Genomic DNA, 25,492 nt, shown 5'->3' with positions numbered 1-25,492 from the left:
TGCAGATCGAAAAACACGGACATAAAGATGTCGACAGACGTCACGATCAAATGGACCCCAGAGAACGAAGAAGTGCATCTTCCATATGTTTCCCGCGAATGTCTCTGAAAGATACTAACCCACGACAGATCGTTCTGGGCCCATATACATACCTCGAATCGCATCCAGGAAAGGATATCCGGAGTCTCTGCGTCGATGCCTTCAATTACTGGCTACATGTCCCGGGAAAGTCGCTCGTGATCATAGTGCGTGCTATTGCGATGTTACACACAGCATCGCTGTTGTACGTCTGCGTTTTTCTTCTCTGTGGTTTAATGTCGGTCGCGTATATTTGTTGCATGCTGACTATGCGCACATAGAGTCGACGACGTCGAAGATTCAGCAACACTAAGACGCGGCTTCCCTGTGGCACATAGCTTATACGGCGTCGCCCAGACCATAAATTCCTCCAACTACGTCTACTTCCTCGCGCTCCAAGAACTCTCAAAATTGAATAATCCGGTTGTTAATAAAATATATACTGGTCAGTATAATCCCTCTGGCGGTGGGAAGTACGAGATCAATCGAGTGTCGTGAGACTGACAGTCTCGTGTTAGATGAGATGTTGAATTTGCATAGGGGCCAGGGTTTAGATTTGTACTGGCGAGATGCATTAATATGTCCTACTGAAGACGACTACATTGCCATGGTCGAAAACAGTGCGCATTTCTTGTTTGGATGTTATGACGCTGACGCTAACATATGCAGAAACTGGGGGGCTATTTCGATTAGCAGTCAAGCTGATGCAGGCTGAATCGGAGTGCAAAACGTATGTGCCGTCAATTATCCTATTTTTCGACATAACTGATGAGAATCAGTGACTTTGTACCGCTAGCGAATTTGATTGGAATATTATACCAGATCAGGGACGACTACCTAAATTTGCAATCTGATAGGGTCGGTCCGACCTTTGATTTCTATATCTTATTGGCTAAAACTTCTATAGTACTCAAAGAACAAAGGATTTTGCGAAGATCTGACCGAAGGCAAATTCTCATTCCCGATTATTCACAGTATAAGACACGACAGATCCAACCAACAAATTCTTAGTAAGCCTTCTTGTCGTTCGTTTAACTTTAATTGTGTTCGTTAACATGACTGTGTACGAAGACATCCTCAAACAGCATTCCACAGACGACTCACTTAAAGAATACGCAGTAGCTTATATGCGGAATGTCACCAAGTCATTCGACTATACTGCTCAAGCCATCGCGGAATATGAGCGTCGCTTTCGGAAAGAATTGGAGGGTTTAGACGTTGAGCCGAATCCCATGATCGAGAAGATACTGGAGAGCTTGCATTCTTCTTCATAGTCTGTATAAGTGAGTTGCTAAGTTGCGATGACACGGGACTTTACTTTTACTGCTGTTATTAATCTGCGGTATGGCGCACAGGAATGGCATGTAACGGACGTCATGTATTGGAATTTATTGATCAGAATTTTGGCAATTGTATCTATAGTATGTACGATTGGTGAACCACGACATCATTATCATTTTCTTTACAATTACAAAGTGCATATATAAAAATGATTGACCTGGTAAATAATTCACTTGAAGAGCTTTCTGAGCGAGATTTGGCCTTCGTCGCTACGAGACAAGACCTTCGCGACAGCAAGCTCAAAGTCCTCCTGCGTGACATGAATTCTCCGTTCTCGCAACGCATACATGCCAGCTTCCGTGCAGACCCCCTTGACTTCGGCACCACTGCATCCGTTCATTTTTTCTGCGATCCTGCGCAAGTTGATGCCGCGGGTGAGATTCATCGATCGGGAATGGATTCTCAGAATATCGGTCCGCGCCTCGAGTGTAGGTGGCGGAAACTCGATTTTTCTGTCAATACGGCCCGGTCGGAGTAATGCTGGGTCTAGGATGTCCAATCTGTTCGTCGCCATAATGACTTTAATATTCTTTGTCGACTCGAATCCGTCAAGCTGGTTAAGCAATTCCAACATTGTCCGCTGGACCTCAGAGTCACCACCGCTGCTGCCTTCGACACGACTGGACCCAATTGAATCAATCTCGTCCATAAAGATGATACTCGGTGCGTGCTCGCGGGCCATGACGAAGAGTTCGCGGACCATACGGCTGCCCTCGCCGATGTATTTCTGCACCAATTCCGAGCCGCTGACACGTATGAATTTACACTCTGTATGATGCGCGACTGCGCGAGCGAGGAGAGTCTTCCCGGTTCCTGGCGGGCCATATAGCAAGACGCCCTTTGGCTGCGTGATGCCGAGGGATTCGAATAATTCGGGATGCTTGACGGGTAACTCGATCACTTCCTTGATCTCCTTGATCTGCTTATCCAAGCCCCCTACCATCTCATACGTGCTATCCGGTACCTTCTCAACCATCATAAGCGACACCAGCGGATCGACTTTGTTGGGTAAGATTTGGTATAACTGGTAGGTGTCAGAGCGTAGACATACCCGCAGCGACGGCGTAATTTTCTTGATGTCGATGTCAGACGAAATGTCGACAACGTATTTCCCCTCTGGCTGGACTTTGACAAGAACTTTGGTCTTGCCCATGGCTTTGACGACTTCGCCGACATAGGATCCGGGTTCTTGGAGCAGCTGCAGCTCTTCCCGGAGAAGACGGACTAGAGAATATTTAGTCGACGAATTCGATAGAAGCCATGATCCAAATACTCAAATCGAATTCCAGAACGTACCTTTGGCGTTTAAGGCATTCCGTTGCGCTTCTAAGCGTCGAAGATTCTGCGTTTTTTCATTAATCTGAAGCTCGGTTTCCTCGATCTTCTGGGTGTAATACTGTGGCAATTGTTAGACTAACCAATCCCACAAACCGCATTCTAACCCGCCATGATTGCAAAATGCTAGTTATCAAATAAATATATCGGACACTTACGGGCTTAATACCACTATCTCTCGTGATGGAAAGTGTCATTGTGATAATTTATTGCTGATTTATGTTCGAGATGAATCTACTCTCTTGAGTGGTGTCTGTCAACGGACGACTTGAGAGGGGGGTTCATCCACACAAACCTTAATCTGTGTCTACGGTTCCCAACTGAGGGCTATCGACGGTCGGCGATAACGAATGGTTTCATCATATTGAACGTACAATTCAATCCTGTATTGATTGTTGTCAGTATTATTTTGAAGGGACAGCGCGCTCGACGAGGTACCAGCATTTTGCTATGAAATCGGGAAGAAACAAGAATATTGCATTGCGAATATCAGAGGTTAGTGTCTCTGCGGTCCCTTCGGTGTCCTCGCGTCACATATATATATATTCGCATTTGGTATAGACGACAAGGATACGTGTGAATTGTATTGGAAAAGGTGACAATATGGAATCAACGCAGCAGGAGTTGGAAAAGTTTAGATATGACTGGCAGAAGGAGGTAGAAGAGAAGAAACGCCACGACCGGCGGTTTGGGGAAGAGACGTCGTCTAAACTTGCGAGACGAGGTAGTAAGGGTGAACGTACAAATACGGTGCAGAACAAAGCTGCACAGAAGACTTCACCGGTCATATCATCCTGGCCAAGTGAACGGCGGCACGTGAGTGGCGCCGAAGTCGATGAGGACGAGGATGTAGAGGACGAGATGCTGCAGTCGTCGATGGAGGAATTGGTGCAGGATGTTGCGCAGATGGACTTGAATTCTGAGTTGAAGTTGCGGGAGGTCACAGCTGCTGTTCCTGTACCGGAAGAATCACTGCGATTTTCACGAAAGGATGAAGGGGTTCAGGTAGCAGTGGAGACGGGGTCAGCGAGTAAGTCAGACGGAGTCACAATGGAAGACCCGGAGGTCAGTCGTGCACAAAGAGCATTGAAAATATATGAACTCGCTGTCGAGAAGGAACGGGACGGCAATTTATCCGATGCGCTGAAGTTTTATCGAGAATCATTCAGACTTGACGACCGCGTCGACAAACTGTACAAGAACAAACACTTTCCCAGCAGTGCTTTTACAAAGCGCGCACCTTCGCCATCCAAAAAGGTGACCACGTCTACGCTGCCGACGGACAAGACGACGTCGCTGCTGTCAGATTACTCTCATTTGGAAGCCGAACCAGAAGACAAGGCTCTACCATCGCCGCTGATAAAGCTTCCTAATGAGATTACAAACACGATCCTGAGGACACTCGCCGTTCTCGATCTCTCGTCGTTTACAAAGACATCATACACCTGCCGGAAGCTTGCCTTTTTGGCATATAGTGACAGCATGCTCTGGCGGAGTCTCTGCATGAACGAATATCCGAAAATGACATACGAAGCACCAGTGGACGAAAATGAAGCAATACACCTCTGGAACGACAACTGGCGACTGATGTTCTTGGAGCGTCCGCGGATCATGTTCAATGGGATATACATCAGCACGTGTAACTACCACCGATACGGAGTGTCACACTCATGGAACGTGCCGATACATATTGTCACCTACTATAGATATGTCCGATTTTTTGACGACGGCACTTGCATTACGCATTTGACAACGAAGGAGCCAATTGAGGTTGTGCCGGAATTCCAGAGACACCTGATGAAACGGGGTATGTTCAAGGGCACTTGGCAGATGTCCATAGACGGACGAGTCCGGATCGAGTCACAGTCACCCGTCGCAAAGTACCTGTTCTTGCAGGAGCTGGATGTGGGTATTCCGAATTTGGTATTCGTATGATGAGCTTGGCTGATGGGTGATAGATCAAATCGGCGGGACGCGGACGGCACAATAGACTGAACTGGGTGGGTTTCTGGAGTGTTAACAGAGTTACAACCGATAGGATGGAGTTTTCGCTACTACACGAGAAGCCCTTTTACTTTTCACGCGTCCTTTCGTATGACCGGGAGCCCAAGTCGTTGTTTGCGGAAGCTGCGACCGCCGTTCATGGATGTGCAGATGTTGTTGTTGCGGTATAGTGTATAATATAATGCATTAGCATTTCAATGGCAATATTAGAAAGCAATATGAGGATGTTGTTCTGTGTTCTTGAGAATATACAGTAACTGTGTATTCACGACACCAAAATATGGCCTCCTGCAGAGAACATTCACATTTCTGGGCCCCTGTCAGGAGGTAGTCCCTGGTGTCTGCCAAGCGCGTGACTGAGCACGCATTAGCACGGGACTGTTCGATTGCGCATGAGTAAATTTCCCTGTCATATTACATATATTACACTTAGAAAAGTCGGTGATCCGTTTGCTCGAGCCCACTCTAGTACTTGCCTTTTTGCATTCCGTCTTACGATCGTGGCAAGTGGTGGTTTCCGAATTTGCGGCGACGGTGGCGATCCGGAATTTGCAATAGAAAGTGGAGATTGAAATAGGCAGGATAAACGCTGTTTGACTAAATCGGCGGCTTAAGAAAGTTTTGATAAATTGTTTTCCAACTTAAGGCCCTCTCGAAAAGAAGGGCGGGGTTCGTGGTTAGGGCAAGGTAGAGCCGCACAGCCACCACGGCCACGGATGAGCATGTGCCAAGGCGGTGCAGCGATGGCCGTCACAAGACGGCGACGAGCTTCGTCCATTTTTACTCAGCCAGCACTGCACACGCTATTGAGCATTATTATTATCGATACCTATTACTCCGCACAATCTACTTATCATACTATCGTCCTGCGTCTGTCAGAATCTGTTTGTCCGGATCCACGACGTTCGCGGTGCCAATAGTTGGCTTCGTCGATCCGCTAATCGCGGCCTCATCTCGATACTCTCATATACTCTACCTCGTCCTTGTCTGCATCTCCACCAAATGCTAACGGCTCTCTGGACGCGATGACTTCGACGACTGCAAGATCCTCACGTCAGCCGGACATCGATGTCACGTCGCCTCAGTTCCGCCGCTCTGTCGCGCCTGACGACCCGTTCCTGGGCCGTCTCTCGCCTGGCCCGTTTTCCGCCGACGTGTCCTCAGCATACTTAGAACATCCGCAGCCTGTTTCGTCCGCTTCGTCCATACCGTCCATCACGATCCCCCAACACCCGCCTCCTCTCCTGCAGGGCACACCCCTTCTCGACGACCGCGAGAGCCTCGCGTACTCCGACTTCCTTGACAAGCTCGCTCTAGACTCGGATTTCATCTTCGATCCCGTCCTGCCTGAGAATTTACCTACCTGGCCCTTCCCGTCTTCTGCGGTCTCTCCCCCGCCAATAGCGGGTCCTGGTTTCCCACCACTGGTGCACAGCCCGTGCAGTCCCCAAGCGGATACGCACTCGGGCGCCGGCCCTCCACTTGCGAACGGGAAGGCGAAGAGCCAATCTGTGGATGGATCCATCCCGTCTTGGCCGTCTGGTCACCAACAACCCCACACTTCATCACCTATACAGCTGCCCTTACTACCGACAGCGGAGATTGTCGGACCGCCACTGACCCTGGACGCTATTAGAAGCGGACACATTACGGCCGAGGAGCGCGCGATATTACTTCGCGCAGCGCATCGCCAACAGGGTCTCGCATGGGGCTCAGACCCGCGATTTTCGAAGTCTGGCTTCAAGTTGAATCCAGAGCACACAGAAACGCAATCAAACGCCGGGCAGAATCATAGGCGGGGCCATAGTACAAGTGAGAGCGATCATGTCGCTGCGTCAGAGATATTGCGGCAAATGAGCCAGGATGGGGCTGTATGGCATTCCGACCACGCTGAAGAAAAAACGCAGAACCCGCTGCACGGGATCCCACCGTCTGCATTACATGCCCAGCAACTTCCCGCGCAGTCATCCTCATCTTCCGTATCGTCGTCCGTCAGTCCGCACGCGGTGTCCCCGGATGCCGTCGGTGCCCAAAGAAAACGGAGTTTGGTATCACTCTCACCAGAACTGAGGGCATCATCAATAAAGTTTGACACCCCGGTCCCTGGGCAGCAAAAGCGTGCTCGACGAACATCCCCAGAGTTTGCTGACTTGTCCTCGAATCAAAATCGGGAACTCCTATCCGAAGCACAACGCCGCAAGAACCACATCTCATCGGAAAAGAAACGGCGAGATATAATCAAACAAGGTTTCGATGAGTTATCACATCTCGTACCTGTATTACGGGCAGGTGGATTCAGTAAAAGTACGGTGTTGGGCCACGTCGTTGATTTTTTAAAGGAGTTGGAAAGGAAGAATCAGGAGCTGAAAGGTATTGTCGAAAAGTTGGAAAAAGAGAGGAAAACTTGAGGCTTATGATCTTATGATACAACTATCGATCGGTAACGAAATATAACGGTGCTCTGCTATTGCAGTATGGTTGTGTGAGTACAGTCATTTGGAGTACGGGGTCTTTGTCTTTGTAAATGGTTAATGGCGTATTTCCTTGGCGTCTCATTGTTTTTATTTGCTTATATATTTATATAGTTAATTGTTCTAAAGGAAGTGTATGGAGTGTATATTTACTACATGTAATTATTTATTGTCGCGGTCAATGCTATCGAGATTTCTTTGCGCGGATTGTACAGCTTCCAACTTTGGCCGTTCAATCACATAATCTGGTCGGATATTGATAAAGTCGACATACATATATATATATATCATAATGACAACCAATAAAGCAACGGAAACAAGCGTCACATTCGTTATATACTAAACTCAACAACTACTACCGCTGTCTGCAGACACAGAGAATAATAAAGACTTAGAAATAATATGCTAACGAAAGAAAATAAGTCCCAGCACCAACTAGAACCAAAAGAGACACAAACGTGTGAGTAAACAATCCCAAATAACGGAACTAATATAATACAATCATGAATCAACTTAACGGAAGCTGGGTGGCTGACGATGACGGTAGCAATGATGATGATGATGATGTCGATGATATTGATGAGTATGCCTTAGTTTGATTTCGTTTTACCAAATGATGATGCCCAATTGCAATGTCTACATGCGTTGGGTCTAATGTATGTTGGTATGATCCCACAAGGAGCAAGCAACCCTCCTCCACCTCAGAATGTTTGCTGCATATAAGCCAAAGGACCTCTTTGGCTCTCCCATCTCGTTCGCAGCACTCATATTCCGAAGCCGGAAAGCATCCCGGGAACAATGAAAACAGAGCCGCCACCAATCATATTCTGCGGCACAGAAGATAACTGCGCCTCACCCGTCGTCCCGCTAAACCAGAACCCGCACATCACCACGAGGTAGCTCAGGATAAGGATCGAGCCTTTGAAATAGTTACTTCGGCCCTCTGCGTAGATGTAAGAAAGCAAGAAAACGCAGAGTACCACCACGACTAGATCCCATCGCGGGAACACCAAGCTTATAATCATCAGCAACTAACTTATCAACCATATGGCAGTCGGACTCACCTGAATGTGTAATCTCGTAGGTTTTCGTTCGCAGTGTAGTTCCACACACTGAACAAGATCAAAGCCGGAATTTGCAGCAAACAAACTTGCAGCACATATGCAGACCCAATTTCCATGCTCAAGGCAATATTTCCGTTCATAGCGAACGAAATAGCGTTCAAGAACTCCGTCGTATTCGGCACTAGCGCGAATAGAGTGATACCGAGGAACTTCTCGTCAATAGCGACCGAGTCCAGAACAACGTCGACTGTATCAACGAGAATCTCCGCGATCACCGCGTATAAAATCGTTGCACCAAGGAGAATGATTGTGGACTTTAGCCTGCTCCAGTTTGGCGCGTCGTGCCCACCGCCCGCATGCTGTTCCTCGGCCTGTGCGTCGGCACCCACTGGCGACGGCGATCCTGGCTCAGGTGCAGCCGCAGGAAATGATGGTCTCTCGTGCATGGGTAGCTTCGATTTCGTCGAACCAGCCTTTGATCTAAACAGATTCCGAAGCGATCCCCGACGCGACGTCGCACCTGTCGAAGTAGCACTAGGAACCGTCAAATTAATGCCTCTAGCTGTCGGCGTGGCATCAGTCTTCATTAAAGTCGTCTTCTTTGAATCTGCACCGGGTATCGGCGATTTGGCTGTCGCCAAAGGGGTACCGTTCTCATCCGCGTGTAAATCGATAAGTGGCAATTCCTGAACAGGATCAGCGCGCTGACCACCAAGTAGCGGAATCTTGAATTTATGGCTATTAACACCACCGCCCATGTTGTTACTAGATCCATAAACATCATCATAAGAAGAGTCATATACCGCTAGTGCAGTCGAACCGCCGTCCGCAGGCAACGTTGCGCCGTCTGGCTGCCCGGCGGAAACGGTCACGACAGGTTGATTCGACGATGACGGATTGGTCTGCCAGATCATGGCCGCGTGCGTGCGCAACGTGAACCACAGACCAATGACGTATGATACGAAAAGAAGGACGGCGCAAATGTATGTGAACGGCTTAACTGCCGACTTGTAGAAATTGTCGTTCGTAAGGGGGTCCAGGAAAAACTGGCAACGCCGGCACGTAGCTTCGACTCCGTCAACTGGCTCTGGGGTTTCTCGAGAAGTGCAGGGAACACAATTGAGCTGATACTATCGGAGGATTAGGGAGGTTTATATCATTAAGCATAGGTAACTCACTGATCCGTAAATCTGGTAAAATAAAGTTGGTGCGAAAGCGCCAATGACGGCAAACAGCAACATGGTAGAGCTCACACCAGCGGACTTCGGATTATATCGCTGCGTCTTGCGCTTAATCGCGCCAGAGCACATGGACAAACCAGGCATGACCAAGACACCAGCCAAGATACTGCCGATAACACTACCTTCGACGAGTCGACCCTTGCCCTCAGTGAGCGCAACGCAGTACAAAAATACTTCAACAATGGTCGAGAAGCACGCATTGATCGCGGCACCCATACCCATCGATGACTGTGCAGAAATAGAGGCAACGGCCTGTCCGATGAAATAAGCGAGCGGAATAACGGAGCATAGTGCAAGCACGAAAATCACGCCAGGAGCGGTGATAAAGGTGGACGAACCAAGGATTTTCGAGATGAGATACTGGTCGAAGATGGTAAACACGACAACAAACATCAGATTCATGAGGAAAACGTTGGTACCGTCGACTGTATATTTATAATAGTTCCAGCCAAACGCACGGTACGTACACAGTAAAATTGACGTATTTTCGAACGACTCTTCGTCGCGGGTCAATGGGTTGTCGTGATGGAACGACAACACGAGAGGATGTCGTCGCAGATGTGAGCAGAGGTGAACCGTGACCCGTGCCATCGGTATCGCAAAGACCATGAACCAACAGATGGCCGCGACAACCAGCAATGCGGGATAGACAAGTACATAGAACCACACATAGAAAATGATACGGCCCAAGTTCCACTGGCCACGCCCAAACAACCGCCGCTTAGTCGCATATGGCATGCCAGACTCGATCGACGTAACCGACACTGCAGATGACGAAGCTGTTCCTTCTTCGCCAGTAGCTCTGCTGCCATTGGCTTCGTCGTCATTAGGACCGCCCAACGAGTTCAGCAGGCCGTCAGTCTCGTGTATCGGCTCGAGGCCACCGGACTGGCGTCGCGATCGATGTGAAGGTCGACGTGAGCTCGGTCCAAAGAACAGCCGGCCACGATCTTTACCTGTTCGCCATTCTTCATATTCACCGAGCGACCGTCCCTCGCCTTCATCTTCGAGTGCGTAATGTTCATCTTGGTCGAGTTGCACAAACTTTCCGAATGGGAAAACAAAATAGTTCGCGAGGGCATAGAAGGCTCGACCATATTGACGGGCAGACGCGCTCCAAAAGAAGAATACAAAACAAAACGTTGCTGGTATTTGGATTATGATCCATAGAGGAATACCGAATATGATGGACCAGAGGTAATTTCCGACCGAAACCACCCAAGACACCTTCTTACCGGGCGCGGAATGGATATCGCCCTCGGCTATACGTTGCACCGAACGAGACTTCTTGTACAAAGCAGGCTTCCAGATGCGAATACCAAAAGGATGGGTCTCGTTGATGGCATCTTGACGCTCGCGGAGAGTGAATGACTCAATGGATGCGGTGTCGGATGAGTCGTCAAACTCGTCGTCACCGTCTGTTGTGTGGATGAGGGTGCTTCCAGAGTCGTCACCGTCGTTCTCGTCAGGTTGCTCTGTAGATGGCGACACATCTTCGGGACTGAGACTGTCCTGGGTAGCTACGCGGTCGGCGGCGTCGCGGCCATGGTGATGGTGGATGTGTACACGGGATTCTAGGACTGGGGTGGCGGTGGCACCAACTGATGGGTCGTCAGTAAAATGAACCGTGGCGAGAGAGGGTCTGTCGTGCCGTTGGTGAGACCGTCTTCGAGAGCTGCCTGCCCTGTGGCGGGCGGATGAAGATGCCCTGTCGATATCTAGCTCCCGCCGTGCATCCTCAACAGAGAACGATCTGTGATTAGCGACTGAAGGCCGCCGAGTCGCGTGATCCATCGTGGAAACGAGTGCGTGCGGAGTACGCAGCAGAATGAAGGGAAGCAGAGAATAAAGAGTGCTGATGTGGGCGACAGGGTAGAGTGGAGATGGGATGAACTGGAGTGGGACGTTTGATGATTCGATAGCAATTGTCGATGGCTTGGAACCTGTGGCCTGTGAGTGGTCTGGGAACACAAAATTGTAACAATTAACTGTAGCCTCCTCACCTAAAAAGGCGCCGCACCCGCATTCAATAGGCAAAACTAATTTCCGGGTAACTTCATCGGCATTATATTCGCAGCGCATTATCTCGCCGGTCTCCGTCTATTGAATAAGCATGGCAGGGGATATCTGCTGATAATGAATGTAGTGTTATTGTCAGATGACAGACCAATGAGTATGTTGCAGGAAATCAACGTCATGGCACACAATAATTCACAGACTACTGATGAGTACATAGGGACAGTGATGGCGGAGATTGCGTCACTACACCCCCACGGCAGTGCTAGTTATCGATAGCCGAATGTTGCTACGGAAGTCCCGATTTATTTTTCTTCCATAACTATGTCTATCCATGACACATGTGATAATCATTACATTAATCGTCGCGTGTTGTTCTACAAAAATACACGATCAGCATAACAAATGTGGTATTACCAATCCACTCAGAGCAGGCGTTCCGGAACAACTTTGTACAGCCCACATACGACATTCCCTGCAGCCCATAATATCTGAAGCAGTTGAAATGTCCCGTCCATTAATCCATTGACAAAAGTAAACCAATCTAGAGATGAGACCTGCCAATAAAAAACAACGACCAGAGGGAGGATCGAACTCCCGATCTTACGGTTAACAGCCGTACGCCTTAACCAGCTTGGCCATCCAGTCACATCCGTCTGTAGAGCCCTGGGAAGATGGCTCTCTTTGTAATAAATTTAATGTAGGGGTAGGGTTAATCTGGCATGTCGAAGCTTTTGTTAAATTTCTCGGCTGCAATTAATAATAATAACTACATACGATTTTTGATATTTCATTTTGTATATATCAAGTGGTTAGCGCGTTGCACATCACTTGTTTTATTAGTGAATTTTCGTAAAATAAAATTTAACAAAATTTGAGCACACACGATCTCAGTGGAGACTAAAAACTTTCCCACCCCCTGAAAAATTTAGATGGCTTTCGTTGTTTTCGCGTCAGATTTGGATTAGTTGACACATTCACATCGATGTCAAAAATCTGATGTCGAAGAAAGTTGCAGATACACCATAATGTCATATAGAATTGCGAAGATCTCGACGATATAGTGACCTGCAATGAGATCAGCCATAGCGGAAGCACCGACGATGACGTCGGAGCAGGCGTCGAGATTTTTGCGATCTAAAACAGAGGATATCGGTCCTTTGATAGATTTTGCGCATGGTCTGATAGATGAGAGATACGCGAACCTTTATTTTCCCCGAAAAGAGGAGTTTTTGATGGACTGGTGGTTTGACAGAGCGGAGATCGGAACGAAGAAGTAGGTACTTTCAGTCTCGATCAGGATTCCAAATGGGTGTACTCACACGATTATGTGATATAGTGAAGATTATTGGAAGTTATTCAAAACCATATGGGCTTCACTCGACACAGAGTCACAGCGTCAAATATACCACCGCCATAAATTTCTTGATACTATAAAATCAACACTTGGCTGGATTGCTTCGGAGGTCGCTGCGAACGACGACCGGAACAAGGAGAGACTTGCAATGCTCAATTCAGTATTCAATTCTGTCGAATGCGTTGAACAGGCGAATATATGGTTACGATGTCCGACGGACGTTATGATGTCCATTGTGATAGATTATTTGAAGATCGTTAGTGTGATTCCAGACGCAGCTATGGAGTCGTGGTACCGTTTAATTTTTGTCATATATGAGAACGCACTATATGGGGTGTCCAATTTCAAGAAGGTAAATTCACTTATTACTGCTTCTCTTCCTCAGTCGCACTTATTTACTTAAACACCAAAAGATATCGCAAAGCTTCTCGGATAGAGGGTTATTAGCCTCGTTCACAGTCTTGAAGGAAGTTGACAGTCAAACAAGGCTGCACGAGAAACTCAGCAATATTCTTCGTGATTTGGTGTTCAGTCCATCCGTAATTAAAGGCAATGAGAACCAGCCGTTCAAGGATCTATGTGATGCCTTATCCCAAATTCCAGGTGTCAAGCAGGGTGCGTCTTAACTTTGATGTCCAATACAGGTCGCGAGACTAATGACTGCTACAGACGGTGCCTTCCTCGGCCATGTGCTTTCGCTTGGTCTGTCCAAGTTTGGAAAAACGAAGCAACAAGCGTTTATGCCGAAAATGTGTGAAGAATTCCTCAATTTCGCACCCCAAACTGCGCAGTATATCCTCCGTCAAGCTAAAGATCACGACATCACAATCTCGTCAGAAATGCTGACAAAAGCATTACTTATTCAGCAGCCCATAGATTGGAATCTCGCAACGATCGTCCTCGATGTTGCTGCTGACGCGGTGTTTCCGTTAGTGGAAGGATTGATGGACGATCAGTTACGGAATTCCGACAAGAGCCCGGAAATTGTGGGTTTTGTATGCCAAGTCGCAGAAGCATATACAAAAATCCGAAATTTACCGCGGTTTATCAATATTTGGAGGAACACCTTAGCTGAGGGCGTGCGAGAGACTAGCGTGCTGATTAGTGAGGATCTGGTCCGGGCGGTTGCGACGCAGATTTCCGGTAATTGGACCATTCATCAGCTACATTCGATTTTCGAGGAAATTATTCCTAAAGATGAGACTGACGATCTTATCGAAGGCGATTTATTACCTTTGATAGCGATTACAATTGGCGCATCATTATTGCAAGATCCCTTACCTGATTGGCTATTGTTGAAGGCTGAGCGACTGTATTCATTGCTGGATGCGAAACCTTTACAAAAAAATTATCTAACGTGGAGATTGAAGTACCTAATTCTTTCCATGCACAAAACTATTGTCAAATCAGTTATTAAATCATCATATACCGAAGCCTCCGACATTGCATCAGCTGTCAAATCCCTGGTCAATCCCGATAAGAGAATTAAAGATAGACGGATATCATATTTCAAATTTCAGATACTATTTAGAATGGCAGAGTTCCAGTCATGGACTGGCTTTTCGCCAGTCGCACAATGGCTTCTCGATATAATGGACAGGAAGTCATACTCGAGTTGGGATCAGGATATTGCGCATATCGGCAAGGAGAACTTGTCTACTGCTCTTGCTTATTGCATCACAAATAGATGGCTTGTGCTTGTTGAGTAAGCATCATGACTACCAAATGGTGCCCCCCCTCAGTTCTGACATTGACATAGACACCGCTTTGAGATTGCGCAGATCAAGAAATTAGTGACCAGCTTGTGGAATTTGGCCGTGCATAGTGAGGAGCTGTTTACCAATGTTTGGAAAAGACTTATTACGTTGCCTGTCGCGTTCGAGCAGGTTAAAATCAAAGGTATACCGTAGTATTTATTTTGTAATGGGAGTACATTCTAATGTGAAAATAGACTGTATTGCCTTACACTTGCAATCACAGTTTGAAATACAACAATTCGACCACATAACAGAAACTATCGACATCTTGAAAGCATCTACAGCTTCCACACTCTCTGCCGAGCAAGAAGAGTATATGCGCAAAGTCATATCCTCCCTCTTGGAGTACCCAATTGAAGCATTAAGAAGATCTCGTCGAGAGAGGATCTTGGATTATTTACTTGTTGTGGATGCATCCTCTAGTCGTTCATTGAGTTTGGAGTGCCGCAGGCTGATAAGAAAACTGTTGATGGTTCCGAGTATGACCGCAATTTTGGTATGTCATTCATTATTTAGTTTGGTGTACTACGATTTTGATTTAATTGTGTTTTTAGCAAAGTAATCCTGCAGGGTTAGAGTATCTTGTCAACAGGTTAAACAGCACCCAAGATACACTTTTGGAATCGATAACAGTCGATATTGTCAAACAAGTTTTCAAACATTCTTCGGGCGGTGATTCACAGGACAAAAGAGCTCTACTGGAAGCGTTGAACGCAACATCGTATGATGCCATAATGCAGAGCGTGGAGAAGTTGAATATAGGATATCTCAGATTGTTTGCGATATCTAGTTCTTTTTTGGAGAAAATTGGTGGATTAGATGTGTTGCCGGGTCGACTGGTGGCTGTGAGAGGGAAAATAGTTGGGTACATGTCTACTGTGAACAAAGATGATTTTGTTGCAATGAGATCCCTGGTATTTTCTCTATCAGAGATTTATTCGCTTTTGGATTCAAAGTCACGCGGTAAGCGTTCTGCGTTATTGAGCCGCCGCAATGTCTGCTGACTTACATTACAGGAACATTGCCTACGACAGTGTTGTCTCATGTCTCAATTGGCATCAGTTTTATCAATTCCAATTCTCATGACACATTTAATTCTGAAATATGCGGCGAGATAGTGCAAGCAATATTTGAACTCTTTCTTCTTTCTTCTCCTCACAAAGCGCATGACGAACTCACTCGCGCACAGCATATTGTGTCCTACTTCGTTGCTTTGCATGACCTGTCGACCAGAATCGCTACCGTGGATTGTAAAATGATACGGGAACTGTTTCAAGAGAATGCAAAGTCGTGGAGCGCATACATCTATGGTGAGATTGTTGATGAACTGGTTCACATTTCGTATCCAGCAACAGATTACAGCCAGGCTAGTTATATCGAAGCATTAACCTGTTTGATTACGATTGACGGATCAGGTGCGTTACATACAGATCTTAACTGAAGGTATAAGCTAACCCTAGCAGAACATTACGCGTTCCTTGTTAAGAAGATATCTTTGATCTGTTGTTCTCTGGTTTTAGGATTAGGCAAAATAACGAGCTCGAAGCTGTTTATAAAGATCTTGCATATGTTTGAGACTGTTCTGAAGAAACAGCCGTCGCTTGTTTCTCCCTTTGTGTTCGAACAATTGAGTGTCTTCTTGATACTCTCCACGTCCCGCTCAGGTCCGTCCTTTATCGATGAATACGATATCGACGAACTGTATCTAAGTCTTTGCTCCGTAACGTCCACCATTCTGCTCTCTTTCAGCAAATTCCTCCGTGGCCACCACAATTTGGTTATTCGCCTTTTGCAGAACCTCCTTTATCCTCTCTGCGTACCTCGCCCGATCGGTTCGAACAAGCGAATCGAGAAATCGATTCAGAATCACTGGAAACGCGCGGCCTGGTTGTCTCGTACGGCCGCATGCTCCGCGTCTTGCGCATTAGCATATTCTCGATTAACATCTAACCTCTGCGAACCGCCCGCGCGATCCTGGAAAGACTCTCGAAAACGAATATTAGCCGACTCGTCCGAAACGTCATCATTACCGCTTTCTTCTGCAGCCGGTGTTGCTCGCCGCGCACTCTCTAAGCACGCGCCGTATTTGTTAGTTGAATACTGTTACGCGAGCTTGCACTACAATTTCGATCCTGACACACGGCATGCATTGACGCAGGGTATTTACACGCTTTTTGACTCGTTGGGACAGAACGAATTGAAGATCGCGAATGCGGCGTTAGATGTGGCTGCTCGTGCAATCTTCAAGACTGCGTATGATGATTATTTGAAATTTGGCAAGTGGCATGAGATTTAGAGACTGTGGTGTATATTAAATGTATTATAACACGCCAAAATTAACGCCACCATGGTATTCAAACTTGTCTATACTGTCCAATATCGTACACCAAACTAACAGACGACCTACAGTCCCTTCGCATTCCTGATAAAAATCTGAATTTTCTCCAAATCCTGCTTTCCGTCGGTTTCGACACCACTAGAAACATCCACACCGGCTACGTTCGGGACCTTGGCCGCGACGGCAACATTATCAACCGTCAATCCTCCCGCCAACATAAACGCGCCACTTCCAGGTAATCCCTCCCAGCTAATCTTCTGGCCTTCACCACCTGCACCGCCATCTAGCAGTGTCACGGCATGCAGTCCCGGCACCATCAAACCGTCTTCACCAGGCCCGAACTTCTTGATCACGGGAACCGGTATCTCACGTGCCCACGACAACGGTTCCGAGCCATGCAACTGGACGATATCAAGATCATATTCCTTCACCAGCCGAAGCACCTCATCCAACGATTGATTCCTAAACACACCCACGACCAATGGCGCACGAAGTCTAATCTGCTCAACATGCCCCGCGAACCAGTCCATGGGATGGTCTGTCAAAGATACGTCATGGGGAGGTCGGGACTCCCGGAATTCGTGAACCGCGCGGGAAATGGCTTTTGCTTGGTCTGCGGAAACGGTCCGTTTGAGATCCGGCACAAGAATCATACCGATTAAGTCTGCACCCGAGGATATCGCACATTGGGCTGCTTCTACTGTTCTAGTGCCGCAGATTTTGACGATGGGTGTGCACAGCGAAGTGGGGGAGACTGTCATGACTGGCCTTGCAGATGACACCAAGTTATAATGTTAAGCCGTAGAATTGAGGATAACGCCTGCCCACTTGGCTTTGGCGGAATCGGAGGCGAGTGAAGTCTGAAGTTGGTCGTCGATGGCTAAGGCTTTTATTTAAGATGATGAATCATTTTGTCGGCGGTGAAGCCGCCCGCAGTTGAGGGTGTTGTACTGGGCACTGACGGTCACAACGGAACCGCCGCACTTAAACCTTGGCTTGAAACAATCGCGTTGGAACCCAGTCTCGACGAACATCTAACTGTGTCACGGTATCTACTTAGCTCCTTCGCGTCTCATTAAGAAGAAGGGCCGAGAGTGACGATTTCTCCATGATCGCGCTTAGCACGCCTCAGAGTGAGGTCGCGCCATCCCATGCGACACAAATTAACAGTAGCAATATCAAGCAAGTTGCTCAACAATCCGGCGACTATGATGGTAGAGAACTGATATCTGATCCTGAACTGAGTCGCAGGTTTTTCTTATTGCACGCCAAGTTTCCCGTTGTGTTCGTACCCTTTATCAAGGAATTGAAGAAACTTGGGCCTGAGGCGTATGACATTCTTCTGAACATGAAAACGTTCATGCAAAATCTCCCGCGTGGATTTCGAGATTACGATGTATCGCCAGATGATCCACAAGATATTTATCTACTTTCCGATCTCTGCCTATACGCGCCAAGGGAGGAGGACGGTGAGGGCGGGTTTTACGCTCGGAAGGGTCATCATGGACGAATTATCCCTAACGAGAGCAATACTTTTTGTGTACAATGGCGGTATGAGTATGACGGCTGGTCTTTTCTTGGTCGGGTACTTGAGCATGCGGCAAGGATATCTCCGACAGACTTTATAGTGGAGGAGATTGTCTCTTTGATCTCGACTACACTACGGAGCTTGGAAAATTACGCCGCAATGGATATGCTGGAATCTCTGTGCACGAAATTAAGGCTAGAAGATGACGTGATTAACATCATCGGCAACGTTCTCACAAATGCGATGCAGCGGAAGAATGTGAATGTCAGTGTGGCAGCAATTGATTTTTTCACAGCGTTAATCCCTGTGCTGCCGCATAAAGTTTGGGAATTCCTCAGTAATTCAAATCTACTTGATCGCAACGGACAAGGCGGAATGGCACCTTTTATATTGTCATCTGTCGAAATTATCTCTGGAGACTACAGGTTTACGCTGGCGGTAATAGAGATGGTAAATGTGCTAGTCAAAGACGCAGTGATTGGGAAGTTTTCAACGTTAGTCGAGCCGGAGGTTCGAACGAATGTGTTGTTGCAATTTGGGAGACACTTGACGAATATTTATGAAAGTTTTTTTTATTGGAAATACGAGAATCTGTCTCATCGTTTAGATATTGGTAAGTTGAGAGCGTCTACAACAGAGTATATCAGAATTAACGGCTCGTACAGCTATCTCGATATCAGATCTGTTTTCAAGTTTATTACTAGCAGTATACGGCATCGACGAAGCGACTGATGGCATCCATAAAATAAATGGAGTGCTCGTCCCCGCTTCTCAGCATATGCTGGACCGATTCCTGGCCTCAGACGGCAAGAATCTTCGCTGTATACAGCCCATCATCGGATCGATAGAGGCTTCAACACGAAGTTTAGAAGCATTGACAGCCGACCCAGAGTTACTTAATCGCAACTACGAATGGATCGAAGCGGCATTGATTTTTGCCGAGAAGCTGACACGAGTGAGAACACTTGTAAAGCGAGTTCCATCCCAGCTTGAGCGTAGATTGTTCGGCTTGGCGCCTGTTTTGACGCAGCTATTCGTCCGGGAGAATGTACTTCGATTTAGAATTATGAAGTTGCTGAACAGTATGGTGGATAGTGAATGGGGTCACACTGAAGCCCCGTCGTTGTTAGCGCACCTGGGACCTGGATCGTCCGTAATGTTTGTCAATGTCTTAAACAAAGCTCTGGAAAGCAAGCGTGACATGAATACGCAAAATGAGATCGCAAGGTTTGCGTCAGTTGTGTTTAGCACAAAGCAGCAAGGTCTTTCAATTCTACTATTGACAGGAAAAGAGCTTGGAACCGACAGCGGCGAAGAGAAAAAGGACAGAGAAGCAGCTGCATCGCTAGTACAGGCATTGGAAAAGAAAGCAGAGCAGTTTGAGGAATTACCTGTAGAATTATCAGTTAATATTTTAGAATGCATCGCGTTGGCACAGAACTCGCGAGCGACTGCTGTGTTTGAGAGCAAGAAAAACCGAGATTTTTTGACGAAGATTTTCGAGATATTAAATCACGGCACTGGTGGCAGGATCTCGGGTCTGGAATCGACAGATACGATTATCCGGTTTTGTTTCAACGCCTTGCTCGCCGCTAGAGCAGTCCAATTATGTGCAGTACAACTTCATAAAAGTGTGCGTGGGTCTGCGGAATCGAAGTCTATTGTGGATTATTTTGTCAAATCGGACAATCTCGGCAAGTTAGCGGACACGGCGTTCCAAATACAAGGGTACCGAGCTTCGCTACATGGCAATTTGCATCGAAATTTTGACAAAAAATGGCCAATGGCCAAACTTATTCGATTTCAGAAAACATCGATATCGCAAAAACAATACGGGCCATCGTATAAATACGATTTGGAGATGATGGATGATATTTTCTCAATCGATCCGATCTGGATCGGATATAGGAGTGAAATTGTACGGGCCAACCTGAACTTATCATTGATTGACGCTCAATCGGTAAGTATTCATTTGGCAGACTTGGTATGACGGAGTCGATTAGGCTGACATATTTTAGCATTTGTGTCAGGCATGGTGGCTGCTAATTGCGGCACTGCTTGAGCACGCGGAAAGCGACTCTAAATTGCTCAAGGCACTCGAGCAAATTGCGATCCAATGTCTACAGATAAATCTTGACGAAGGTATCATGGCGCCGCTATTCGTCCCGATTGTGAACGATAGGTCGCAGTTAGCTTTTGTCATTACGCAAATGTTGCACTCGATCTCGACTGCGTCTGGCGGTAAGCAACTATTCGACTTCGCCAAGATTTTGTCATTGGCGTGGGCGTTTATCAGTTCTGTCGACGTCGACTTCCCCCAAGCGCTGACGGACCGCAATACTGAGACCTACAGACCGCTGCTACGCATCCTACTAGTTTGCATACGCGCTCTGAAAGGCAAGAAAGCCGACTCCAGCCTCTCGCAAATTATCTCAGGCATCCTCGAGAATATCGTTTCTAAATCGTTCATGATTCTCGGACCGGATGCTCTCGAAGCGTTTGACGAGTCCAGGAGTCAGCACGATGCGCAGGTATTGAATGAGTCCGCGGAGGACATGCTCCTTGTTACGAGTTTACTTAGAGATTGCTTGAATATCGATGGCGTTCTGTATTGTTCTGTATGATAGATTGGATTATGTATGGATAGTTTTCATAATGTACATATTTTTATAGCATTTCAATGTAGCATCAATTTGATACTGCCAAAGAAACTGATATATTGCAACTCTCATTTCGGAACGTGAAACACTAGCTACATTTTAGAAGGCAATCTAATGTGCACAATATAATACACGCAAATTATAGTCACTTAAACACAAAACTACCATGTCACACGTGTGCGCGACCGGAACTAATCAACCAGATTCTTTGACGGACAATTCATTTTCATGATAATTACGTCCGTTCTAATTTGATCCTTTCCAACGAGTCCTCGACTAGTTTATCCAGCTCCTGCACCAAAATAGCGCCATTCTTTCTATCTTCTTCTGTCGCATTATGCGTCCGCTTGACATAACATCGTCCCCATCTGTCACAGGCAGATGCGTATACGACTCCATCTACCGGATCCGCTTCCGGGACAGCATCTACCGCAGCCCACACAGGCGCCAGAGCACCGTTATAAGGCGCGACGACATGCCAAGGACTTCCTATCCACCTTGCAATGTAAAATAAGCACAACATGCCGAACGTAGAAAACCAGTTCAAGTATGCCGCGAAAATAGATGTTTGGCATATACCAGGATGCGTAATATATATCTGCACGCCAAACTCCTCCGCCCACCGCTTCACAACAGCGCTATGCATTAATTCCAAACTCTTCTTCGAGTCGACGTATGGTTGATCGCTATGTATGAGCTGAATGTCCTCTGGGTCAAATTTATTCGCGATTTCACTCTCAATGGAAGTTATCAGAATGACGCGGCCACCGCCAGATAGTAATGACGAAATTCGCTTCACAAGGAAGTAATTGGCAAACACGTTGATTTGGAAGACCCAGCCAATTGAATCCCGTGAGATTCTGCCGGTACGTTCGCGCTTGAAGTGCGGGTGCGTGACGGAATCTTTCGGACTGGAAAGAACCTCTATAAAGGCCGCCGGCCAGTCAATACCGGTGAAATCGCCGCCACCGGCGTTGCAGAAGAAGTAGTCTATGTGCGTGTATCGGGAGAGGAGCTGGCTAGCGACTTCGTCGATCGAGGAGACGGAGCCAAGGTCGAGAAGGACATAGTCGAAAGAGAGAAGGTCGCGCTCTGTCGCGTACGCACGTAGTCTTTTAATTGTTTCGACAGCCTTCCGGAGATATCGAGCAGTGATCACGATTGTCAGTGGTACGGAGTGTGGAATAGTGTCGAGGAGTCGGCAGGCGATGCTATAGCCGAGACCGCTGCAGAATAACGTTAGTCCAGCCGTCTCCTAGAAATGACTTGGAATATTTAGTATATAGCAATATTGACTCACCCATTGGCACCCGTGATGACTGCAACTTTTCGTGTGCCCATCTTGCAGATCGGTACTATCTCGGTAAACGAGGTGACAGGCGATACAATGGCAGACGTTGATAAGTCGTCGGCGAGCTGCATATTGAGTCGACCTTTCTCAGAATGATGGCGAGTCAGATATTAGTAGCGGGTCAGGTCAGAGTGGTTATTTCCACGCCGAGATTTGTTGCCAGTTCTACAGATACTGATGAAAATGGAACACCAACAGCGAATAGAGGCGAACAACTAACTACGTTTAGAGACCGTTGAAGGCATAAAATGAACAGTGGTGGGTCGCAATTACGGGCCACAAATTGCAGATTTTCTGGATAAGTGCCGACGCGCGTGTTGAATTGCCTCAAACTGTGGTAACTAAATTTCGCTTCGGTTATCCACGCCGGGTAGTATCGATAGTATATACCTTGCGAGCGATGATGGATAGCAAGCTATTGGGGCAATATCTGGAATATATAGTGCGGACCACCTTTGCTCCCAGCAGACTTCTGGACTGACTGTTTTCCTAAGCGTGCCGTCGCCTGCGCTAGCTCATGTGCACTAACACAGGCAGGCAGCCGAATCTCTCAGTTCTAAGAAGTTGTCACGAGTCTAAATTGCGTACGCGCAGAGTAGATCAAACGCTCTCTTCTATAACTTCCTTCATGACTCGTAGTGAGCAGACAATACCTACTTACTACTGCTTGATCATAATGCTGATACTAGTGTAGAGAAGAAAGCCAGCGGTTCCAGCTACCGACTTAAAGTCAACTATAAAATGACGTGAACATAATAGAACGTCTTCTAGATTTTTGGCGCCTCTATATACAAATTCTGCGAGCTATGTGTTCAACTGGTATGTCAAGGTCAAACTGTCGCTCGTTAGTTAAGTTGTTCACTACGGGCAACTTAAGCTCTCGTCGAAAGATTCGACAATTTGCTCAGGCATATGAAATTGGAAAGATTTACAATTTGTGACATTGTATACCGATGAATGGAGTCAGCCAAATGTGGACTTTTTCGCTGTCTGGGATTCAGCAACAAAATGCCCGTTGTAGACCGCTGCCACCGGATAGGAAATAAATCGCACCACCATCACAGTCCGCTCAAACTCCAAGTCTTTGCGTAGAAGGATTAATACATGTTTACATAAGGACCTCGAGAGCAACTAGATGAGCAGTTTAGTTCTTTTACGGTGATCACGAGATTGAGTCGAGCAATATCATCGCGTTACCGAATTAAGTAACCAAAGTAGCTGCGTTAGAGCCATGTTCGATCCACAGGCAGGAAATCGCTGCAACTAAACTAACACTGTTCTGGAATATTCACATTTAGGTTTCTCCCTCAGTAACCTTCTTTGAACTCGAGAACCTGCCGGTAGCAATCCTGCGAATCTATTCTAAGATTAGTACTGTCTAATAAGCCAACACACATTGGGGGCAGCGCTCATTAATATGACAGTACTGACCTAATTCAGAAGAAGTTGTCTGAGACCGTTATTGACCCCCCTGATATGCGACTCATTGTTGGCGCATTGGCTGAGTGGATCACTTAACCGAATGCTCCGAGTACATTAAGTCGTGCCATAGGATGCGTAGTCTCCACCGTCACTGTGTACCACCAGATCTCTGCGTTTTGTTCGTAATGTTCAAAATCCGGGGTTTGATGGCGTGTAATACAAGTGTGATGTATAATCAATTCCACATATTCAACAACCAATCCTAAAAGCTGAGATGCTCCAACCGTTTCCGCAATGCTGCTCCTTCATCCGGTTCGTTTTCAACGCCATCGACCTGTACTGCCGCACGACCCGCGTTCAGACCTTCTAGCAAGACGCATGCCTTACATATTCGGTTTGACGAGATGTATCCACAACGCTCACAGCTGCCTAGCTTTAATGCCGTACCTCCCTTTTTTCTTTCCAATGCGAACGTCTCACCAGATCTAATAATGTCGAGTATAGCACTCGGTCTAACTGTCTCTAGATTTTTAATCAGAGTACGTGCGGTTCCCCTGAATGCTTCTGGCGAGTATATACACTCTGTCGAAAAATAATCTAGCTTTTTATAATGCGCATACAGCACAATTTCCTTCTCGTACGTGAATTTGAGAGGTTTTGACCTCTTCACCGGTGAATCGGCCGACTGTGTGACAATTTCGGTACACCGATCCAGCCGTGCAGTGTCGCCCCTCAGTAAATTCATGAGCACTGTCTCCGCCATATCGTCGGCGTTGTGACCGGTGACGACGTGCTTTATCCCAAGTTTCTGTGCTCCACGATCTAACGCTTGCCGTCGAAAGACACCACAATACGTGCAATTGTTCCGATTTCCGATCTGAGCCACGATATCGTCCATGCTCCAGTCATCGTATAGTTCTTTATAACTCACAATTTCCAACGGCATGACATACTGGTCCCTGTTTCGTTTGACCGTCTCTAGAGAATCGTCCCGGTAGCCTTTGATTCCTTCGTCGATTGATAGTAAAACGAACTGGACGCCGTAATCATAACGTTCATTCAGGATTTTGAGGACATGCGCCAAAACAGTAGAATCTTTACCACCAGACGCACCAATTGCCACTCGTTCTCCACGATAGAAAAGGTTTCTCGAAGTAATTGTGTTGTGGATTTCACTCTCAAATACGTGAAAGAAACATGGCTGACAGATCTTTTGACCTGTTTTTGGACGCCGTAGAAAGGGTTTGCGAATATGACATAGCTCGCACGTTGTTCTTGACAGGGGAACTGAAGGAGGAGGCCATACAGATGCCGCCGGTAGTTGTGTCGACTCGGCGGGTGGCATGTTGCATCGAACAGCTACTACAGCTAAAGATCCGTTGATGTAAATTTTTCAAATTGTTGACTTTTACTAGTTATTGTTTATGTCCTTTTGCGCAGGGGGTGACGTTGGGAGTTGTTCTTGAGCTCCCGACGTAAGGCCGGCTAGGGCAGAAATCGCGATGATGGCAAGCGCACAGAACGAGCGG

At 46.9% G+C, this 25,492-nt stretch overlaps 11 protein-coding genes and 1 non-coding gene across 12 annotated transcripts; 6 read left to right on the top strand and 6 right to left on the bottom strand.

Moving 5' to 3' along the window:
• Positions 1-27: 27 nt before the first annotated feature.
• V1513DRAFT_471821 (isoprenoid synthase domain-containing protein) lies at positions 28-1,470 on the top strand (the record flags this gene model as incomplete). Its single annotated transcript, XM_066900161.1, has 8 exons — positions 28-72; positions 129-283; positions 360-523; positions 597-698; positions 748-808; positions 858-936; positions 986-1,088; positions 1,150-1,470. 8 exons carry the CDS (start codon positions 28-30, stop codon positions 1,350-1,352), a joined length of 912 nt encoding a protein of 303 aa, XP_066752194.1. The 3' UTR covers positions 1,353-1,470.
• V1513DRAFT_449139 (P-loop containing nucleoside triphosphate hydrolase protein) lies at positions 1,447-3,006 on the bottom strand. Its single transcript, XM_066898637.1, has 3 exons — positions 2,913-3,006; positions 2,716-2,815; positions 1,447-2,643 (listed from the first exon to the last, which is right to left on the bottom strand). The coding sequence occupies exons 1-3, from the start codon at positions 2,949-2,951 to the stop codon at positions 1,589-1,591; spliced, it is 1,194 nt and encodes a 397-aa protein (XP_066752193.1). The 5' UTR covers positions 2,952-3,006; the 3' UTR covers positions 1,447-1,588.
• V1513DRAFT_449138 (uncharacterized protein) lies at positions 2,908-5,155 on the top strand. Its single transcript, XM_066898636.1, has 2 exons — positions 2,908-4,659; positions 4,713-5,155. Exons 1-2 carry the CDS (start codon positions 3,358-3,360, stop codon positions 4,926-4,928), a joined length of 1,518 nt encoding a protein of 505 aa, XP_066752192.1. The 5' UTR covers positions 2,908-3,357; the 3' UTR covers positions 4,929-5,155.
• A 367-nt stretch (positions 5,156-5,522) lies between these two features.
• Positions 5,523-7,546, top strand: V1513DRAFT_449135 (uncharacterized protein). Its single transcript, XM_066898635.1, has one exon. It carries the CDS (start codon positions 5,784-5,786, stop codon positions 7,164-7,166), a length of 1,383 nt encoding a protein of 460 aa, XP_066752191.1. The 5' UTR covers positions 5,523-5,783; the 3' UTR covers positions 7,167-7,546.
• Positions 7,547-7,579: 33 nt separating this feature from the next.
• V1513DRAFT_157964 (Sodium/calcium exchanger protein-domain-containing protein) lies at positions 7,580-11,497 on the bottom strand. The gene is made up of 4 exons (XM_066894242.1): positions 9,472-11,497; positions 9,097-9,423; positions 8,294-8,979; positions 7,580-8,243 (listed from the first exon to the last, which is right to left on the bottom strand). Exons 1-4 carry the CDS (start codon positions 11,326-11,328, stop codon positions 7,994-7,996), a joined length of 3,120 nt encoding a protein of 1,039 aa, XP_066752190.1. The 5' UTR covers positions 11,329-11,497; the 3' UTR covers positions 7,580-7,993.
• Positions 11,498-12,124: 627 nt separating this feature from the next.
• Positions 12,125-12,198, bottom strand: V1513DRAFT_t74. Its single transcript has one exon. It is a non-coding gene; the product is annotated as a tRNA-Asn (tRNA).
• A 425-nt stretch (positions 12,199-12,623) lies between these two features.
• V1513DRAFT_382519 (uncharacterized protein) lies at positions 12,624-14,616 on the top strand (the record flags this gene model as incomplete). The annotated part of the gene is made up of 4 exons (XM_066895109.1): positions 12,624-12,826; positions 12,890-13,259; positions 13,321-13,522; positions 13,577-14,616. 4 exons carry the CDS (start codon positions 12,624-12,626, stop codon positions 14,614-14,616), a joined length of 1,815 nt encoding a protein of 604 aa, XP_066752189.1.
• Positions 14,617-15,398: 782 nt separating this feature from the next.
• On the top strand, positions 15,399-16,960 carry V1513DRAFT_459743 (Urb2/Npa2 family-domain-containing protein; the record flags this gene model as incomplete). Its single annotated transcript, XM_066899784.1, has 3 exons — positions 15,399-15,627; positions 15,681-16,079; positions 16,128-16,960. 3 exons carry the CDS (start codon positions 15,399-15,401, stop codon positions 16,958-16,960), a joined length of 1,461 nt encoding a protein of 486 aa, XP_066752188.1.
• Positions 16,961-16,964: 4 nt separating this feature from the next.
• V1513DRAFT_449122 (isomerase-domain-containing protein) lies at positions 16,965-17,887 on the bottom strand. Its single transcript, XM_066898634.1, has one exon. The coding sequence runs from the start codon at positions 17,761-17,763 to the stop codon at positions 17,068-17,070; it is 696 nt and encodes a 231-aa protein (XP_066752187.1). The 5' UTR covers positions 17,764-17,887; the 3' UTR covers positions 16,965-17,067.
• A 128-nt stretch (positions 17,888-18,015) lies between these two features.
• Positions 18,016-21,251, top strand: V1513DRAFT_449121 (nucleoporin subcomplex protein binding to Pom34-domain-containing protein). The gene is made up of 3 exons (XM_066898633.1): positions 18,016-19,143; positions 19,196-20,490; positions 20,549-21,251. The coding sequence occupies exons 1-3, from the start codon at positions 18,111-18,113 to the stop codon at positions 21,152-21,154; spliced, it is 2,934 nt and encodes a 977-aa protein (XP_066752186.1). The 5' UTR covers positions 18,016-18,110; the 3' UTR covers positions 21,155-21,251.
• Positions 21,191-22,585, bottom strand: V1513DRAFT_449120 (uncharacterized protein). Its single transcript, XM_066898632.1, has 2 exons — positions 22,491-22,585; positions 21,191-22,416 (listed from the first exon to the last, which is right to left on the bottom strand). The coding sequence occupies exons 1-2, from the start codon at positions 22,529-22,531 to the stop codon at positions 21,426-21,428; spliced, it is 1,032 nt and encodes a 343-aa protein (XP_066752185.1). The 5' UTR covers positions 22,532-22,585; the 3' UTR covers positions 21,191-21,425.
• A 1,640-nt stretch (positions 22,586-24,225) lies between these two features.
• Positions 24,226-25,308, bottom strand: V1513DRAFT_382610 (uncharacterized protein; the record flags this gene model as incomplete). The annotated part of the gene is made up of 1 exon (XM_066895112.1): positions 24,226-25,308. One exon carries the CDS (start codon positions 25,306-25,308, stop codon positions 24,226-24,228), a length of 1,083 nt encoding a protein of 360 aa, XP_066752184.1.
• Between the last annotated feature and the right edge of the window lie 184 nt (positions 25,309-25,492).

This window comes from Lipomyces chichibuensis (genome assembly GCF_038497645.1).
Source record: "Lipomyces chichibuensis strain CBS 12929 unplaced genomic scaffold V1513scaffold_29, whole genome shotgun sequence".
NCBI lineage: Eukaryota > Fungi > Ascomycota > Lipomycetes > Lipomycetales > Lipomycetaceae > Lipomyces > Lipomyces chichibuensis.
Note: the sequence above shows the minus strand (reverse complement) of the source record. Positions and strands in the feature narration are given on the sequence as shown.

Excerpts from the sequence above, each read along its gene's own strand:
- V1513DRAFT_157964 (XM_066894242.1), bottom strand. The coding sequence starts at position 11,328 with ATGGATCACGCGACTCGGCGGCCTTCAGTCGCTAATCACAGATCGTTC. Across the intron at positions 9,424-9,471 it reads TTTACCAGATTTACGGATCA|TATCAGCTCAATTGTGTTCC; the intron begins GTGAGTTACCTA and ends ATCCTCCGATAG. Across the intron at positions 8,980-9,096 it reads GCGGTTCGACTGCACTAGCG|GAATTGCCACTTATCGATTT; the intron begins GTATATGACTCT and ends GATCCTGTTCAG.
- V1513DRAFT_449139 (XM_066898637.1), bottom strand. The coding sequence starts at position 2,951 with ATGACACTTTCCATCACGAGAGATAGTGGTATTAAGCCC. Across the intron at positions 2,816-2,912 it reads GAGATAGTGGTATTAAGCCC|TATTACACCCAGAAGATCGA; the intron begins GTAAGTGTCCGA and ends CAATTGCCACAG. Across the intron at positions 2,644-2,715 it reads GAATGCCTTAAACGCCAAAG|TCCGTCTTCTCCGGGAAGAG; the intron begins GTACGTTCTGGA and ends AATATTCTCTAG.
- V1513DRAFT_449122 (XM_066898634.1), bottom strand. The coding sequence starts at position 17,763 with ATGACAGTCTCCCCCACTTCGCTGTGCACACCCATCGTCAAAATCTGC.
- V1513DRAFT_449135 (XM_066898635.1), top strand. The coding sequence starts at position 5,784 with ATGACTTCGACGACTGCAAGATCCTCACGTCAGCCGGACATCGATGTC.
- V1513DRAFT_449120 (XM_066898632.1), bottom strand. The coding sequence starts at position 22,531 with ATGGGCACACGAAAAGTTGCAGTCATCACGGGTGCCAATGG. Across the intron at positions 22,417-22,490 it reads GTCATCACGGGTGCCAATGG|CGGTCTCGGCTATAGCATCG; the intron begins GTGAGTCAATAT and ends GTTATTCTGCAG.
- V1513DRAFT_449121 (XM_066898633.1), top strand. The coding sequence starts at position 18,111 with ATGATCGCGCTTAGCACGCCTCAGAGTGAGGTCGCGCCATCCCATGCG. Across the intron at positions 19,144-19,195 it reads GTCTCATCGTTTAGATATTG|CTATCTCGATATCAGATCTG; the intron begins GTAAGTTGAGAG and ends CGGCTCGTACAG. Across the intron at positions 20,491-20,548 it reads CATTGATTGACGCTCAATCG|CATTTGTGTCAGGCATGGTG; the intron begins GTAAGTATTCAT and ends GACATATTTTAG.
- V1513DRAFT_449138 (XM_066898636.1), top strand. The coding sequence starts at position 3,358 with ATGGAATCAACGCAGCAGGAGTTGGAAAAGTTTAGATATGACTGGCAG. Across the intron at positions 4,660-4,712 it reads TGTTCTTGCAGGAGCTGGAT|ATCAAATCGGCGGGACGCGG; the intron begins GTGGGTATTCCG and ends GATGGGTGATAG.